The sequence below is a fragment of the Morone saxatilis genome, unplaced genomic scaffold (assembly GCF_004916995.1).
Source record: "Morone saxatilis isolate NCDOM2014 unplaced genomic scaffold, NCSU_SB_2.0 Contig8, whole genome shotgun sequence".
Lineage (NCBI taxonomy): Eukaryota > Metazoa > Chordata > Actinopteri > Moronidae > Morone > Morone saxatilis.
This window is the reverse complement of record NW_023340257.1, coordinates 14,015,828-14,034,777: the sequence shown is the minus strand read 5'-3', so window position 1 is coordinate 14,034,777 and position 18,950 is coordinate 14,015,828. Positions and strand designations below refer to the sequence as shown.

Below are 18,950 nucleotides of genomic sequence, written 5' to 3'. Positions count from 1 at the left end.
TTATGATCGTTCGCTGCGGAAATAATGGCACAGGAATATTCTGAGTAAGGAACAAAAAAGAAGAGGAAAGGTACAAAAGAACAAATGACAAGAACGTGGACCAGGTGCAGTCTGAGGCGGAGCTGAAGAGAAACAGAATGAAGCTTCTTTTTGGGGTTTGGTGCCACTTTATTATTAGGTACACCTGCAAAATCTATTCCCAATCAATACCACGGCTATCCCATAAATTCCACCTTTATTAAGTTGGCATGTCTATTACAGGTCTATATAATTATATGTCTGTTCCTGAGGTCGTAGTTAAAGGTGGTGTTGGACTGGACAACATTATACTGAGAGGTGTTTCCATTTTATTGTCCTCCTATTTACACGAGGGGAGCAGAATATTAAGAAAACCTCTCAGTATGATGCAGTCGAATACAACCATCACTAACTACGACCTCAATGCTAAAATCTAACAGTTAATACCTCAAAGACACTGTACTTTATAGACTTTATGGCATAACCATTGTATTGGACTGCTTCAGAACATCCAGGTCCACCTAATACCACATTCAAACATAACAGTACACACATCACAGTGGTGTTGTAAAAGCGAGTGCATCTACAAGTGAGTAAAAGCTTTTGTCGAGATCAGTTAGCAGGAGGAAGTAGCACAGACCCCTAATCAGACAGACCACCATAATTGGGTGCAGGTGCTCCCGGTCACACTCATGAACACGTTAACTAAAGTGACAAATTAAGTGGAAATCAGGGCATATTGTTTGTTTAAATTGGTCTGATTGGCTGTGCAGATGTGTGTGTCCACCCTTAATCTACTCACATTATCTAATTCCGCCTCCTTCTTGAAAGTGGAATATGCCTCTTCATATCCATTGGAACGTAGATAATCGGCTATCGCTCGATTTCTGAAACAGACAAAGAGGACCCATAATTAGTTCTCCTGATTAGCAGACAAGACAGTTGTTAAAGTGCCACGAGACACGGTGAGAGTAATGGAGTTGTATTCAACACCGTAAAACAAAGACAGAAAATGAGCATGTTCAGGAAACGTGTCAGACAAAGATGTAAAATTTACATCTTTTCACACATTCAGACTGAGTTATCGCTCTTTAAGCATAATAAAAAATGCTTGGCATGCATAAATATAGTCTAAGCACTTAGCACTGTCTATAACAATATTATAAAACACAGTCTCTCTCTCTCTCTCACACACACACACACATCCCTCTCCACCCATTTGACACAAATCAAGAACACATCTGTCAGGCTCCTATAATGAGCTCTTGTTGCTGTGGGCAAATAATGGGAAGGGATGACTCCCCATGGTGTAGATGTGGGGGAAATGAGAGTCAGCGTACATCCTACCATCACCTAAATATACAGAGAGACCGACCGACGATAAATCACGGAGGAGCGGGTCTATCCCTGTGAGAGAATACAACACAAAGATTGGTGGGGGTGGAAGCAGAGGTGTGTTTACTGCCCTACTATTTCAAATATGTGAAGAAGATGCTCAGATAGGACGACAATAGACTTCACAGGCAGAGCCCAAAGTGGGGAGAAAGGAGGCCATCTTTACTCTTCCTGTTATTGTCTCCCGTGCTGCCATGAGGGGAAACACACACACTTCACAACACACCAGCGAACCACACGACCACACACACACACAGGTCTGGTTTACGACTGCAGCCTCAGCAGCAGTTCAATTTACCGAGAGTTATTAATGAGGCTCGAGTCCGTTAGTGTCAGTGGTTCAGGCTTTTATTCTCCATCTCATTAGATTCTCATGAGGGTGCAGAAAAGTACATTATTTATTAGACTTCCTTTTTTTAGCCAAAATGTTCCACTAAGTGTATATACACATGCTATCTTGTAATTCTATTCTAAGTAGTGTAAGGCATTTGACACAGGGAGTACTGCTCGGTCTGTGAGAACAGCTGTATGTTTTCTTTGGTTCTGGAGTTTGACCCACAATCATGAGTTAGGGTCTCTGGGCCTCTGCTGCGGTCTCCTGAGAGTCTCCCAGCTTTTGCAATATCCAACGATAAATCGCTGTAATATCCCTTCATGAACAGAAACGCTTAACCCTGCAGTTTCAATGAGCAGACAACTCATTTGAACACTGGTTACTTCTTCAGGGACAGTTCTGGATGGCTGCTTTAGTCACACACTACACCTGGAGAAAAAAAACAGACTGGAGAAAGACAAGAACACAAACAAAAGACACTGAATTCATGAATGTCTGATAAAAAAGCTATTTTCTTCTAATGGTAATACAGTATTCCTTGACTCCAGCCCTCCTGTGCTCGCACACAGCAAACCCCACCATTACTGCCAGGAGAAGCCACACAAGCTGTCAGGCAGGCAAAGCTGTGAGGTGCCAATATGAAGGGGGTGGAGGGCGCAATCTGTCAGCCCAGCCTGTGCCCCCCGCGCCCTCTCGGTCAGCGCTGAGCACTGAAACCCTCGTCTCCCTCTGCCCACCTGAATCCCCATGACAACAGGAGCAGGGCTTATTACAGCTCAAGGTGAGCAGGAGGTTATCTGCTCCTCTGACAGCCGGGCTGCCGCAAGTCTGGAGAACTAGAGGGGAGGGCGAGGTGTGTACGGAGAAAGTGTGTGAGCAGGTGAGGTGAGCTGAGGCACGGAGGCAGCTCTGATGTGGTGTGGGTGTGTCAGTGAGCACCAACTCCGTCACATCAGCCATTCAGTCCAATTCAGAGGATGGGAGAATCGCCACACCTGAACTGAACCTACTAAAAGACTGTAAAGGCATTGAACGGCCCTTCAAAGATCTTTGTATGCAGAAGATTAAAAAGGTGTCGTATGCATTCGTCTGGCTGACAACAGCCTGTAACCACGAAGGCAAGAATGAAACCGATAAAACAAAAAGAGAAACGGAGAAAACCCTCAGCACAAAGACACCTTTGAACAGAACCAATACCACACATGGACACAGTAATGTTGTAAAGGTTTATGCCTCACTCTCTATGTTGCATGGTGTTGTATTCAGACCACATGGTAGAGCAGCCTGTTTATATCATCAATATGTTTCCAGTGTTTTTGAATAGTGCCAAAACAACAGAGCACTCTATCATTTGCACAGTGAACAAAATTAGGGCCAATTATTTCAATATATACGATATCAACACCTTCGCTGTTTCCGTCTTTGAACGCACACTGTTTCAGACACAAATGTCCTCAGTAGGTTAATCTAAGCAGCACGTGGACGTTTTCCAATCAGTGCTGACGTTGAACACAGTACCAAACACTCACACTTCGCCTCACATGTGGCCAAAAAACAACAACAATCCACACACCAACATGCAGTTGTGAATATGTCCCAGAAGACTGAGAGGAAAGGGGAAGAAATCGGGGCAAAAGATGTGTACTAATGTCGACAGAAGGAGAGCACACCGGCTGGTTTCCATGGTTACCAGCAGCCCACAGCTAGATGACGTGACGGAGAGATAGTGAGAAAGAGGGCGGGGGGAGTATATGGACAGAGAGGACGGATAGAGGGGGGGAGAAGAACAATAGAAAGACAGAAAGCCCATATTGTAGCTGTAAACTGGGTCTCTATGGTATATTACAGAGATCAGAAGGTTTCTCTCTGAGCACAACGGGACAGTCAACAACTCTTCAATAACTAACACAGCAATGTCTTTTTAAAAGTGATCTTGTGTCATTCAGTAAAGATCAGGGTTGCATCAATGTGGTCGGTCCGTGCAGAGCTGCTCTCACGTACTGTAAAGCCTTCCTGGAGTCAGAGGGAGAGAGCAGTGTGACACAGAGGGAGAGACGGGGGAGAGACGGGGGAGAGATGAATGACCTCATCCTTATGAGAAGTGAGTCAGCCGTCCAGCATGTCTGCCGCTGACATCACTTCCTGCTCCACGATCACTCACTTTCACATCTTTTTAGAGATGAGCAACACTTCCTAACAGAGCTTTCACTGCAGTCTGTAAATGATACAAACAAGAGCAGCTTCAGTAACTCACACAGAAAACATCAAGTGCATCATGTTCAAAAACAGGCAGACAAGTTGTACCTGGTGGTGGCTGGGCCGTTCTGTTTCACTGCTCATTGGATTGTGGTCCAACATTAACCCGCAGTGTGAGCGACACCACAATAATACTGCAAGCTCAATCAACTGTGACATGAGGGCGGCCACTCACAACAGTTTACAATCTTTTATTAGTCAATCATAAAGTCTAAAACATGTCACAAGGTACCAAAACCAAAAGAATCCCAAATGTCCATAAGAAGTTCATAATACCTACAGAAATATCTTCTCACTGCTTGAAGACATTTCAGGACAATAGCTGAATTGTCTTCGCCTACGCCTGCCTCGCACAACGCTGACACACGGAAACAGCCAATTAATTACAATTTTTTGGATTCACAAAATACACATGAGTCATTCAGTAAAGATGTTACCAGCAGTCTCTTGTCAAAGCACCAGTAATGACCCTTTTCATCACAGACACACTGGACTCCCACCCACTCTGTGCCATACACCTGTCTACGGACACACACCTCACACAGGAGTATTTCTACGACTTGTTCAATCTTTCAAAACTGCTGATGAGTGTTTCAGTGGGAGAAGCTGAAGTCTACACCCCGACAGCTCCCTCGGCACATATAAACCTCACCTTCCTGTGGATTATTTCACATTCATGTAACAGTCACGGTCACCGTTCTCCACGAGCACATGCTCAAACACTGTTTGAAAACCGCTGCACAACCACCTCGTGATGAGGCTGAAGATTTTCTGGTGGCCGTGACGGTGTTTCATAAAGCTAGAGGTGGACCAGTGGTTGTTCGCTAACAACATCAGAGGACGACAGTAGAGCCTGTGGTTACATCACAGCGCAACTTCAACTTAATACTGTGCTAACTGACTTCCCTTCAGGACTACAACAGAGCTAGTTCTACCGAGCATGTACTTTCTGTTTGGAGTTGATGGAAAGTCTAAAAACCAGGAAGTTGTCAGAGCTTCTCCACCGAGCATCAACAGTGGGAGAAACACCAGCTACGTCCAGCTTCATCTCACATGTTAAAGTCTATATTAACGTTCACAACCACCCATAGAGAGCTAAATAAAGTGGAGCTTATTCCTCCGCCTTAAGAGTTGAGTCCTGAACAGCTGACAACTTCAAGAACTTGTTACCAGACACAATCCACTGAAGTCATATGACAGGACTGCATAACTGTGCAGTTCCAGTTGGACCTCCGTGAAACCTGGAACCAATCCACTATTTCTCTTGCTTGACTGATGAGGAGGAGCCCCAGGCGCCGAACGTCCCGAATCACTGCGTCTCTTCCTCACAGATAGAAGACTCTTCACCCTCGGATGTTTGTGTTCTCCTGCTGTGATTGGACATTAACAGACTTTGTATGAGGGAGCTCGGCCCGGGCCATTTAACGTACGACCCAACTGTCTGGGACACTCCTGTGCTCACATATCACTCCCTAGATTAACCAGACAATTCATCCACCACAGTATTTCAAAGGGAAATAAAATGAAAGAGAAAATGTGGTTCATCTTCAAAAGTGTCTGCCAACCTCCAATCATCTCAAAGCCTCTTATCACAATGCTGTTAACTTCAGTGTGAAACAGGTAGGTTGAGTCTTCTTTCATATAAGTTAACTGCAGAAGGGATCGACCATCGAGGCAGCAGAAAGCTTCAAAAGGGGAAACTCCCTGTCAACAGGAGGAAAGGTCCAATCCAGGACTGTGGCAACAACTATTCTTCACTATGGAGAGCACGTGTGCAGCATGCTCAGATCAGAAGTACACAAATAAGTAACTGTTCTTCCGTCTCACGTCACATGGTGATTGAGCCAAAGCTTTAGAGTCAAGTGTACTTTCTTAAATCCCTTGATGACTATAATTCAGTATGATTCAAGCTTGGATAATCAAAGGATAACAAAGAAAGATATGAAACCAGGCTTGCCATCAAATACAGATGCAGATTTTTTACTAAACCGTATTTACTGAAATAGCAAATCGTTTAATATTTGTGGTTGTTTTGGTGGTTGTGGTTGAAGGACTACTTTTTCCTCAGGGTGGATTTGCAAGACTTCCAATGTGATCATGAAACACACAACAACATGATCAGGGGGTTAAAAAGAATTAGTGCTGCAACGACTGATTATTTTCACTTGATATAATAACCTACAAATTATTTTCTCAATGAATCGATTCTTTTTGTTGATAAAACATCAAACTGTGTTGTGTTTTCCACAAAGGTTCTGAGTTCAGATAGCTCGTTTTATTTGGTCAACAGTCCAAAACCTAAATAAATGCAGTTTACTATCACAAAGTATCATATCCTGGTGTGAACCAATGTTTGGCTGTTTTACTAGAAGAATTATGAAGAACAATTCATCATAAATTATTTTTAAATAGTTGTTGTTTCTCTCTGCTGATGAAGAGTCCACTGATAGCTGCGGCTCTATAATAAACACACAGAAACGATCTCGTTGATAGGAGAAGTGGTGATGATGGGTACGCTGACTCGGACCAGACAACTATTGGAAACTCAGTGTGCAGCAGGTCCAGATTTCTCCATCCAACAGCCCGGTCCTCTTCCTAAAACAAAGTCCTTTTTCCATGGGGGACGATGAATGATTGATATGGGATGATGGGTCCAGACCACAGAGACCGTTACCATGCCAATCCATCTGTGTGTCAGTCCCGAGGCAAAATCAGAGCCGTGCTGCTGACAGACCTCCTGCAGATGCATCCGGACATGTTCAGTACACTGCGCACCAAGAGAGGCTCGGGAACAGAACATGAAAGACGCCTGTGTGTGCCAGCAACAAATGTCTGTGAGGAGACACCTGTCACACCCAAACACTGAAACGCCATCACAGATTCATAACCGCCATCTGAAATACTGCATCTCTGGACACAACCAGAGAATCATCGATGCTCTCAGCGCAATTCAGGAAAAAAACAAACCAATGAGCTTTGATATTTTATCCACATATCAGGTCACAAACATTTAAATCTGACAATACAATCATAGTTTCAAAAAGAGAAGAAAAAGGGGAAAAAAGACTCAAATCAATATCAACGTCTGCTTTTGCTGCACAGCTGTATATCAATAATGACAACATCCATTTCTTTGTGGTCGAGTGTAAACAGAAATCCTGATTAACCTTCGTCCTGCGTGTGCATGTAGGAAACTGATTCACTTTCGTGTGGACAGTATGAGCATCGGGAGCACCTGCTTGGTGTTTTATGTACCCAGCAGTTCTTCTTCCATTTTTTCCCCCTAACCCAATTAGGGTTGCGTGGGAGTGCTGACAGTGGCCATGCTATTGGGACACTACGTACACAACTACAGAGCCACACACTTGCACAGGTGGATGAATGTGTGAATATCATAGGACGCCCAGCCAAATGAAAACGATACACACAATATGGTGGAGGTGAATTAAATAGATGTGCTTTGCCACAGTGCCTTATACACTGCAGTCTTTTATCGGACCTCGTTTGAGTAACCTTCATGTCTTCTTAATGACACAAGTCTTGGCATTTGATCGGTTATGTCACCACAATTACAGCCGCGGGGCAATTGAAAGAGAAGGGGGAAAAAAGATCACATGAAGCATCTTGTAGCCTGAGACATGGAGAAGGCTGAAGGGATTTTCTTTGTGAAGCAAAGCGAGTTCAAAAGCAAAGGCCCATCTGCACACGGGTGCCTCCAGGTCTTTCAGGGAGCAGATAGTTTGTGTTCTGGATCTATTTTTACTACACGCCAGAGGGGACGAGTCCCCTGACCCTGGACAGAAACACAAATGTGCTTTTCATTGGCCATGCTCATAAAAATAGAGTTGTTGTGAAGATGCTGCGCAATCACAGCATCTGACTGCAGTGCTGACAAAATAGCACCAGTTTAATACAAAGATTATTTCTCTTTTTACAATATGTTGTTCTACGCTAGGGTAATAAAACATGTTGCTATCTTTCTGGCCGCTGTCAAAGAGCAGGTCAATATCTACTGGAAGGACAAAAAGAACAAACGTTCTCTTGTTTTCTTGTTTACTATTTAAATGTTTTATGTCAAAAACATGCACACAGAGTAAAGTTGGTGCAGATTTCACCGTACTTGTTTGATTGCTTCTGACAGTTCAGCTTAAAAACGTGGAAGAGCAGAAGTGGAGGCCTGAGTGCAATGGGAGCAACATCTATTTGTCTGCTGTGACAAAGAAAGGAGGGGGCCCAATAGCAGAGAGTCAGCCGGTCACTGTTCCCATTACCCCCTCTGCTATAGGGCCGGATTGAAAATCAGCCACTGGGTTTCTAAGTAGGCTTCCCAAAACTGAGGCTGCCAGTTAGGAAATAAGATCGTAGGAGCCTTTAGAGCCGACAAACTCAGTGAGAGCACCAACTGAGCCAAGTGACGTCTCCAACGGGAAGAATGTAACAGATGCTTGAATGTGACTCGAGTGGCGTGATGGTCCCACACCAGTTTCCTGTAAGCTACGGGGGCTTTGCAACGACTTGTGCAACGGAGGAGAAAAGAGGGATGAAGGGGGGGGAGCGGGGGTCCCTGGCAACTTCCTCTGAATAGCAAATAGTTACAAAGATTAGCATTCCAATAGATCTCTCCATACCAACAGACTCCTCCCACAGCGCTGAGAACGTGAAGAGCCATGTGAATGCTGGTGTGTTCCTCAGGGGCAAACATCTATCATGTGTTTTTGAAATCAATCAAATCGTTTCAACACACTGGTTAAGTGGAAGAGGGGACTTAAAGAAATAAAGCTCCTTCTCATGACCTTGTATCTCACATTGAGCTGCCTTAACTTTTTATCCTCCGCCTCAGGGGTTAATTACGGAGCCCACAGACTCAGCAGGACCAAATTACGCCCTCCTCCTCCTCCTCCTCCCCATTATCGCAGCCTCGCTCACTTTCCCCACTTGCTCAACACACTACACAGCACATGTGCAGATATTTCTTTTGTCTGTATGCCACTTCTGTGCATATGCCAGACAATTTGTAGGCAGACTTCAGACGTCTCGGGCACACGGTCTCCCTGAGGAATCCTCTGAGTAGTGACAGTGTGCACAGAGCAACACATGATGCTCTGAATCCCCGTTTCATCTATTGCCCTTACTTTGGGGTCAAAGTTGGTGCTCTCAGCTTCTCCTAAGGACACAAAGGGCACATGTATGAATAGTGCTGGTGGAGGATCAATACATTTGTTCTCCGGCAGCTCGGGGGAGCTCGGGAACCTTCAACCAGTCATTGATTCTTCCTCAGGGGTACCAAGGAGAAAGAAATAACAAAAAAAGTCCTCGTCTAAACTGATTCTAGTAATCAATACACATCCTAGGCAGGAAGCAGACGCTGTACTGTCATTAAAAAGAAAGGTGGTGAAATATCAGCGGGTTGGGAGCAGAGTCTCAGAGTTACAACCAGAGCTCACTGGAAGAGGCCACATTAAGCTATTTATAGAGCTCTTTGATACTGTAATTGGCACTCATGTCACTGGGCAGCTTAAAAAAAAACCATCTGATTCAAATCAGCACAATAGCAGCTTAGCTTAGCCCTCGCATCAGATTAGATGAGAGTCAGAACGACGCGGGCTGCCACAACGCATCAACAAAAAGGTCAGCAAGCAGAAGTTCATGTCTGATCGGGACGTTTGTCGTTCCCCCTCTCTTCGAAACATGCTATTCTTTGTATTATTCTTCTTCACTGGGTTGTTTTTTTTAAATGGCTGATGAAGAGTAAACGTAAATGCAGCTTGAATTGTTGGAATTGGGTAGAAATTAAATTGCTGATACCAACATTAAAAAATAACTTTCTGGTTCGCCAAGAGTTTTAGGATGAACTGATAAGCAAAAGATTCAAATAAAACGAAGAGCTTCAACGATTAGTCCATTAAAATATTAGTCAATCAACATAAAATAAATGGGGACTTTTTCATAACTGATTTATTTTTCTAGATAAAAATGCCAAACCAGTTCCAGATTTACTGCTTTTCTTACACGATAGTAAATTAAATAACCTTACATTTTGAGGAAACTGAGGCATGTTTGACTATTTTCTGACATTTAACAGATCAAATGATTATTTAATTAAGCAACAAAATAATCAGATTACTTGATAACAAATGTTATTCTCAGCTGCAGCACTGAAATGAATACTGCTCTTCAATCCTTGTTGTACTGGGCAGCTGTGGTGGTGTGTCTGTGTGTGTCTGGTGTGTTGGTGTTGTGTGGTGTCTGTGTGTGTTGTGTTGGTGCTGTGTGTGTCTGTGGTGTGTGTGTGTGTGTGTGTGTCTGTGTTGTGTGTTTGTTGTCTGTGTGTGTCTGTGTGTGTGTGTTGTGTGGTCTGGTGTCGTGTCGTGTTGTCTGTGTGTGTTGTGGTGTCTGTGTGTGTCTGTGTGTGTGTGTCTGTGGTGTGTCTGTGTGTGGTGGTGTCTGTGTTCTGTGTGTGTCTGTTGTCTGGTGTGTGTGCTGTGTGTGTGTGTCTGTGTGTTTCAGCCACAGTGTATAAACCCATAACATCTTTATATCTCAGCAGCCACGTGGGCACAAAAAGGCGCAGAGGCGACTTACAGTTCATCTCGTTGCCGTTGTGACAGCACCATGGTGACGGGGCGGTGTGGGCGGGGCCGGGAGGGATCGGTCAGTAGGAGGTGAATCTTGTGCAGCTGCTTCGCTCTCCTCAGTCAGGAGATGAGCTGTGCTGATCCAAGCAACACGGGCGAGGACGAGCTGTGTACTCCAGTGGCGGGCAGTCGGTTTTGTCCAGACAGACAGACTCAGACGGAGTGAAGGGGAACGCAGGAATCTGCCCCCCCAGCTGCCTGACTCCAGGGACTAGAGAAGTGGAGAGCCTGCAGACCGGTCACCACCCAAGTCTACACTGCATCTGGAGAAGAGAGAGGGAGAGACAACATTAGGTATGCATGACTGACAACATGAAGAGTGGGTGAAAATGTTTATAGGCCAGAGGAAAACTGCATCAACGTCTGCACCAGTGTCACTGAAGGACCGTCAACACACACAGTTAGTTATTAATAAAGGTTCGATTCCCACAGCAGAGCTTTGACACCATAAACTAATTCATCAGACAAAAACCACCTCCGTTCCATAAACCACTCCTTCACTTATCTACCGTCACAATGCGTCTGTCATGTCGCCAGTCTGGTCTGAGAGCTCGGGTCTGCTCTTGCAGCAAATTCCTTTCTCCGTGAACACACAAGAGCTGACCCACATTCTCCGAGCAACGTACTCCCAGGTTGCCGGCAGAAAAGAAAAACAGGCCGCAGCAGAGCGGGCTCAAGTAACAGCAGTGCTCTTGTCAAATTCACCAACCCTGTCGTCTCATTACGACCGCTCCTCGAGAGCCGGTGACACCGACGGTCGCAGTGATCTCAGCGGGCCAACATCATCAGGTATTAGTGTGAAATTAATGCCCGTGTGATGAAGTATGAGTATTTTTACTCTGCACTGAAACGTTGAAAAGCACTTCACCAAAGGAGGCACCCACTAGAATACTAACTGAGCCACAATAAGCCTCTTAGTCCACTGGGACCAGCCTCACTAAATCTCTGCCAGACCATTAAACAAAAGGCACAACACAAAGCCAATCCACCTCCTTCTGGAGACCTGCAACACACGGACACACGTACGGCGAGGCACCGCTGTCCAGAACCATTTAGAGGAGACAGTATGTGCCAGGCGTGAGGTGCGCTGCGTGGCAGAGGAGCCGTGGAGGAAGCGGTGATGTGTCTGGAGCAGGCACGAGGACTGGAAACTTCCCAGGAAAATTCACACATTCCTGGTTTCAGCGGATGATGAATTAGACACACAGAAAAGCAGCTAACCTCTGACCCCTGATGTCACCACCTGACAGGAGTCCAAGCGTCTGGTCCCGGGTCACAGCAGGACAACAACACAATAAGAAGATGGCACTGAAGCTAAAAGTGGCTCTTATTAAAGTCCACATACCAAACCTCCACTGAGCCGTCCACATTCACACATTAACCTGTACCACCGCTCAGTGTGAGACGAGGTCAGCCAGTACTGATTGACACTTCACTACGTGCGGCTGTCATCGCGTGTGGATTCATTAATATGTTGGACACCACGCTCTGCAAGTCTCATTCGTGGCTTCAGTATTGAGCTAAATGTTTGCACAATCACGTAATCAGGCTGATTGGCTCAGCGGAGTGGGGAGGAGGAGTGGGCTACAGCCATGGTGCGTCTATAAATCTGCCCACTGATCGTTAATAACGGCTGTGCGTCTTCCTCCCATTGATTCTCTACTCTTTGTGTAGCAGCAGGAACTGCACAGTAAAAACCCTTACAGTAACGGCGCTGACTGTTTTGAGAGATGGTTAATTTCCTGATGAGTTCTAACAGGTTATCTGTTGATGAATAATGGAAACGTGCTGCTTTAAGAATACAAATCTAAAACTGTGATGAAGCACACCCACTGTATCATCTTTATATCTGGTCCAGCATAGCGCTGCTACTGAACTTCAACACTTTTATGGCACTGACTGACTGAACTGAGTCGATACTACTAGAGTATAAAAAATGCTTTTTAAATGCATGGTGTCTACAGATAGACCGGCCTTTGGATTAAACTCGACGTATTGCTGCCATACTGTTTATTTATATTTAGGTTCCTTTATTTAGAGTTTTTTCTATCGTCCAATACTGTACAGATAAATAACTTTAGTTCAGTTATCCACTTCCTCCTTTTGAGTAATTATACTACAATGTAGAACGTATTCTGGTACCGATATTAAAAACGGTACTCCGCCCGAGTGAAGCATATCTAAAAGAGTCTACCAGTAAACATAATATTTCAGTAAAAAACACTTAAACCAAGTAACAAAAACAGGAAACCATATTAGAAAACAGATAATGTGTCAGCAAGTCTTTCAAAGAGGATGTGACAGAAAACCTCTTTGTTAGCAGTTTGACTGTAAACTGAGTTTGTAAACAAATAAGACATCCGGTAAAAATGTGACATATTCAACAGCTTAGCATTAATCTGTGACAGACGAGCTACGTGTACAACATTTCTGATAACACTTCCACGTCTGAACAGAGCAACACGCCCCTGTGGAACGCAGCACAAGACGAGGAAAACAAAAACACCAGAGTCTAAAGTGGAGTCGAGCTGCTGCTGCTGCTCGTCACTAAACATACCGTCACAGCAACGCTCACCGCGCTGACACTTATCACCTCACTGTCGCCTCTCATTCACAGTTTTCTGCCAGCGCCGTTACGTCATCGTCCTCTCTCAGACTGCAGGAATCTGGAGCAACTTCATTTTCTGTTGCTGACTTCACCTTCAAATAACTTGTGTCCTGGGAACGTCACGTTATCCTCCCCGACTGCCCTTTACAAACAGGAAGGAGCAGCACACAACGCTAAAAGAAGTAATAGCAATGGATGATTCCACTTCAGGACTAAAGTGCATTTATCTATTTAAGTAGATACGAGGAGATGAGTTAGGGTCATTTCTTTAGGTCTTCTTTGTTGCCTTTAATTGATACTGACGGCTCTACCAGGTGAGCTGTCAGTATTTATTGTACTGAAATGTTCAGTTTAAGATTTAGTAACTTAACTCTGGTTTCAACAGTGACACAAACACTACTACAATTTTCATTAGGATCCTTCTGTGGCATAATATATATACACGTATCAGGAGACCGCTACAAACAAGCACAGTAATCTACAGTACAGTGATTCAGTAAATCATCTCCACTTTCTGTTTTGGTAAAGCCCTCAGACAGAAATCATCCAAAGAGCTTTGTTACTGCCCGATGATGAAACTGAACATCTGGCTCAGCTTTCAATCTGCAGCCGTTACGACCCACAAGGTGTCTCCGTGAGTTGTGTGGGTTGGTAACGATCAGCCAACGTTATTACATTACACAGCTAGTGACATCTTCCTTCTGTGGGTCTGTTAACACAACAGCAGCAGACGTAGGAATACGTCCTGTAGGAACCCAAAACTCAGCTTCACCAGCCCTCCACTCTTCATCCGTTCATCATTTATAGTCACCAGATGGAAACACTACTCGGCTCTAATACTACACGTTGCCAATCAAACTGCCAGGACATTATCCGAACAGTTGTGTTACCTGATGGAAGAGGCCTCACACACACACACACACACACACACACACACACAGGAACAACTCGATCAGGACTAGTCGGCCTCCTTCATTCATACACGTTTCAATCAGTTGTACAGTAAAAGCAAAGTTCCACTTGGCAGCCATAAGATGCTGGTTGAGCTCTGACTTCTTTATGCCAACAGGTTACTGGTTGAAATTATGAAAGGTCTAAATGTAGACTGGAGTGTCAGTATGAAACGTGTTCAGATAAAACCTCTGCATTCTCCAAGTTGCTAAAATTATATTCAACCGCCTCTGGCGCTTGTTCACAATGACCAAGATTCTCCGACATTTCGTCACAACTTACAAAAAGCAGTCGGCCATTCGTAGGGTGACAGGCAGTTGCTGCTGGCAGCGGGTCAGTACTGATCAGTCAGCAGGCTGGTGGGTCGACCTCTGTGCTACAGTCAGCTCAGTGGAGGAGAATAATGTCACAATCACACTCATCACTGTCTGTTGACACAAAATAAACAGGAGGCCCCCTTCAGGCAACACTTCTGCCCTTACCTTTACTACAAGTGACACAAGTGAGGAATGTCCTTCAAGATCTGTAACTAGCTCCACTCTCCTGTTGTTGGACGGGCAACAAGTGCCAGCAAAGCAGCACTTGTAATGGCCGAAGCTCGTACAATTGGTGTTGCTGTGTTTCCACTGCTGACGGTACTGAACAGAGCCTGGCTGTCGGGATGCACTTATTCAAATCAACGGTTGATAAAACTCAGCACTGACTAAGAACGCTTTCAAGTAAAACCAGCTGACCGTATTCACTGGCTCCTGCAGTGCAGTCAGAGAAATGAACCATGTCTGTGTTTTACATCGACCAGAGCTGCTTATCTCGTATGAGCTCACTTTCTTTTAGTAGTCAAACACAGAAAATGGGTCGAGCAACACATCATTTGAGCCAGTTTCATGTATTGAGCATTGTATTTTCAACTTTAAACCATTGTAACATCATGGTCTGAACACTCAAACGGTGCTACAGAACTTCCTTACATTATACTCAAATTGTAAAGCATTTTCTGAATGCTGAAGTCCAAAGACAACACCAGGGTGTTCCTCTTCTTCCTCATCTATGATTTTAGGCCTGCTACAGTGCTGCTTCGGTACAATCAATGAGGTTGTTAATGTTTAAGGGATAACATTAGTGGTGTTTATGTAAGCGCAGTACTGCTGGATTCACAAAGGCCCCAAACATCTGCTGAGATTAAAGCTGTCAAAATAACTACGAGCTCATATTCCTCCTCAAAATGGTTGCATTAAAGTCCATTCAAGTCACAGACGACAACACATTAACACTCTTACCTGAGAGCAGAGCACAGAGCCGCTTGTTATTTTTCAACACTGCTGTCAAAAACAAACAATTTCAACCAATATCCCGTCAGTCCACCTGACCGGCTGCACCGCGGTCATCACAGGCGTGGCTGTGGGACGTGAATCAGCCGAGGGTCCAGGCTTTAACCGAGTCTTTATATCCGACACCACGACAAAGGTTGCTCGAAATTACGGCTGTCGGATTCAGTGCACAACCCCGGTGAGCCCCGCGATGGTTCACAGTCGTCCCGGTGTGAGCCCTCGGTCCACAGATTCCCCTCACACTCAACCACACATCCACTGGTTAAAAGAAAACAACAAAACAGGGGGAAAAACAAGGCAGACACTTGGGAGTGCTGAGAAGACGCAACACATACAAACTCAGTCGCCTCCGATGTGCTCCACCCTGATTTTCTAACACCGTGCCAGCAACCCGCATGAAGCCCAGAGCCTCAGCTGAGCAGAGGATGCACACCAGGTGGACTGACGCTCAGCTGCAATGGTATTATAATAAATAAATATATATATTATAACAGCACAGAGCGGAGGACGAACACCCCTCCCTTTACGCCGCTTTTTAAAAAAAAAAAAAATGCTAACACTGGCTACAGCAGTGACGCCAGACAAAATAGCCACACGACGATGGAAATAAAATGTTAAATGTTTCGTTAGACGCCACCGGCAGCGTCGTGTGACCTACGTTTGATTTAGTTGTCTGTATTTTTTACATTAGTCTGCTCTGACCCTGCTTCACACGGTGCTAATTACTGCTTATTACTGGTGCAACTCGAACTGCCATAACCTCGCACACACTGACATGTTTTCTGGACTATGGCGGCTGACGGGGTTTGGTCGACCTGACGACGGTGCCAGCCTCCCCTCCTCCTCCTCCCCTCCTCTTCTTCCTCCCCTCCTCCCCTCCTCTCCTCCTCTTCTTCCTCCTCCTCTTCGTTATCTATGCCCCCGTTATCGTCGGCTAACGTTAGCTGAAGTTACCGTTAGCCGTTAGCTCCAGTCACAAAGTTACAGTTGGCTCGTCACGTTCACTCTCGATTTAAAACGCACCAACGGGCCCGTAACGTGCGTTCGACCTCGACCCGCCGCGAATAACTGACGACGGTTATCTGGCGGTTGGCCCGCTTTAATCAAAGCGCACGGTTGAGTGTTTGTCTCGGGATAAACTCCGCTGTCAGGATACCTGCTGCTTCCAGTCCGAGCGGCCTATCCGCCATTTTGAGACATAAAAAGGAGGTGCACAGAATTACAGCCACATCGTCATTTTCCCCAACCCAACGCCAGACTCCTTCGACTCCGACCGGCTCCCTCCGCGGAAACCGAGCAGCAGTTGAACTCACCCTATTGTTTTTCTGCCCGTGAATATCCTCGGCCGTCTCCAACGGTAACACGACCCGACAGGGCGTGAGATTTCCGCTCCGCACTCTGATCTTGTGATGTGGAGGTAAACTGTGCCCGTCTTGTCTCTCCGCCGCTGCCTGCTTGTTTTTTTTCGAAGCCTACCGCATTCGCCTTCAGCCGGGGGGCGCGCACACGACACTCGCGTTCACGGTCTGACGAGAGCGCGCACGCCCTTGACAGCAGAAGAAGAAAAAAAAAAAACTGGTTGTTTTATACGTTTTTTTTTTTTTTTTACTATTAACTCTTACATTGCTTCTCATTATCCGTACCTTTTTAAACTGCAATATACGACTCGTTTAAATGATGTATGAGACTTTACATTATTAGATTTTTTAATGGATTATTAATTTTGTACATAGATAAAACATAAAAAGCTTGGATTTTATGGAGAAAATGGGCCTTACACTGCTAAATAAAAGTAAAAAGTAATGCAGGACTAGTTCCTACGTTTATCTGACAGCTATAGCTACTTTTCAAATTGATACTTTGTATATTAAACATGTGATCAGCTTATAAAATATGACAATAGATTAAACTACCAAACGTTTATAGTTAAGAGTAGAAAAAAACTCCATCTCATGCAGCAAAATTAATGAAAGGCTGCTTATACAGTAAGGCATCAATAAAAATATAATATATAACACACTGACAAGGCCTTCTGTTGCTAATACTTTGTAAGTGGTTTCACTACTGTTACTTTAGTAAAATATCTCAGTACTTCTTCAACCACTGGCTACTTGTATGAGTTATCAAAACGCCAAACAAAAGTTTTACTAGTTTAATTTTATTCATTTTAATATAAAAAAAAAAAAAGCATACTCAGACCAAAATATAATTGGATTGTTATTTTTGCAAATATTTTGCAGCACACAAATACCACACATCATCAAGGGAAGCAGACTAAAACGCTTTGACCTAAGAGGCCTTTGTGCAGAAGAAATTTCATCAGCTTAGAAAACACAAAACCCTCAGACAATCATTTTGGGCAACACAGATACAATAAATGCAATATGACTAGTGAGCAGCAAAGTGCATAATGTTTTGGGTTAGATATTACTCCCCCCCACCCCAAAGACATTTAATAGTTGTTTTGCACAGGATCAGTACTTTAGAAAATAAAATGAATATTGAATTGAATCTTATCTGTATTTATATGTAATTTCCAGTAATATTCATATTCCACACTTGCTTTGCATTTCAGACATTCAAATGGAACAAATGCAAATTATATGTAAGAATACACTTTGCTCTTAGTTTTGTATTATTACACCATGTCTTCTCCCCCCCCCCCCNNACTTCCGATGCAAACCTTTAATAACATGAAATAACATATTACGCACTTTAACGGCTAAACTATTCAAAACAGAAATGTTACACTGAACTCTAGAGTGAACACTGGAGTGAGATTAGTGCCTCCAACTAAACAGAAGCACCGTGTTAGAAGAGCAACAGAGTATCCATGCAGACAAATAGTTTGATCATTGTCATCGAGTTTATTCTAGATCATAAACTATTAAAATACCCAAACATTAGATTTACTGCTGCTGGGATTTCAACAGGTTCAGAACATCAACAGGTAGTAGTCTTTGTAATTTTGGGTCACATGACTAATATTCTATTTTTTTAAAAATGCTAAAACAAAAACAAACATTTTCCTCATTTTAATTTGTCTAAGCCAACTGAAGCTTATGTTAATGTGTGTGCACTTGCACTGCAACAGCTCCTGTCATTTAAGTCACTGTATGTCCTTCATAATGAGACAAATGTTAGTGTGCCACCTTATGGACACTGTTGTTATTACTGTCGAGCGAGACTTCTGGAAGCAAAGGGAATAAAGAAACTGAAAAAAATATATATATATGATACAAGAAACCCATAAAACAAAACCAAGAGGCATATTTCACCTTTGTAAAGTTATTACCGGTTGTCACCCTGGTTCCATTTAGAAACATAAATAAGAGGCACAATTCACACCACGCTCTGCTATTGATGTTATGACATCATGTTTTAGGAGCACAATCAGGAAGATCACTGCAATAACCGAGTCACTC

At 44.1% G+C, this 18,950-nt stretch overlaps 1 protein-coding gene across 3 annotated transcripts in view; it reads right to left on the bottom strand.

The window, feature by feature from the left end:
- Positions 1–17,048, bottom strand: part of LOC118341911 (lissencephaly-1 homolog) — a 29,142-nt gene extending 12,094 nt beyond the window's left edge. The window contains exons 1-3 of one of the 3 annotated variants that reach the window (XM_035680326.1): positions 16,839–17,048; positions 10,586–10,901; positions 821–905 (exon numbers count right to left, since the gene is read on the bottom strand). In XM_035680326.1, the coding sequence (XP_035536219.1) occupies positions 821–905; positions 10,586–10,617 (117 nt within the window). In that variant the 5' untranslated portion in view covers positions 10,618–10,901; positions 16,839–17,048. Of the gene's footprint in view, positions 1–820; positions 906–10,585; positions 10,902–15,474; positions 16,280–16,681; positions 16,807–16,838 lie in introns of those variants that run through there. The other 2 variants (XM_035680327.1, XM_035680328.1) reach the window with 2 other exon arrangements.
- Between the last annotated feature and the right edge of the window lie 1,902 nt (positions 17,049–18,950).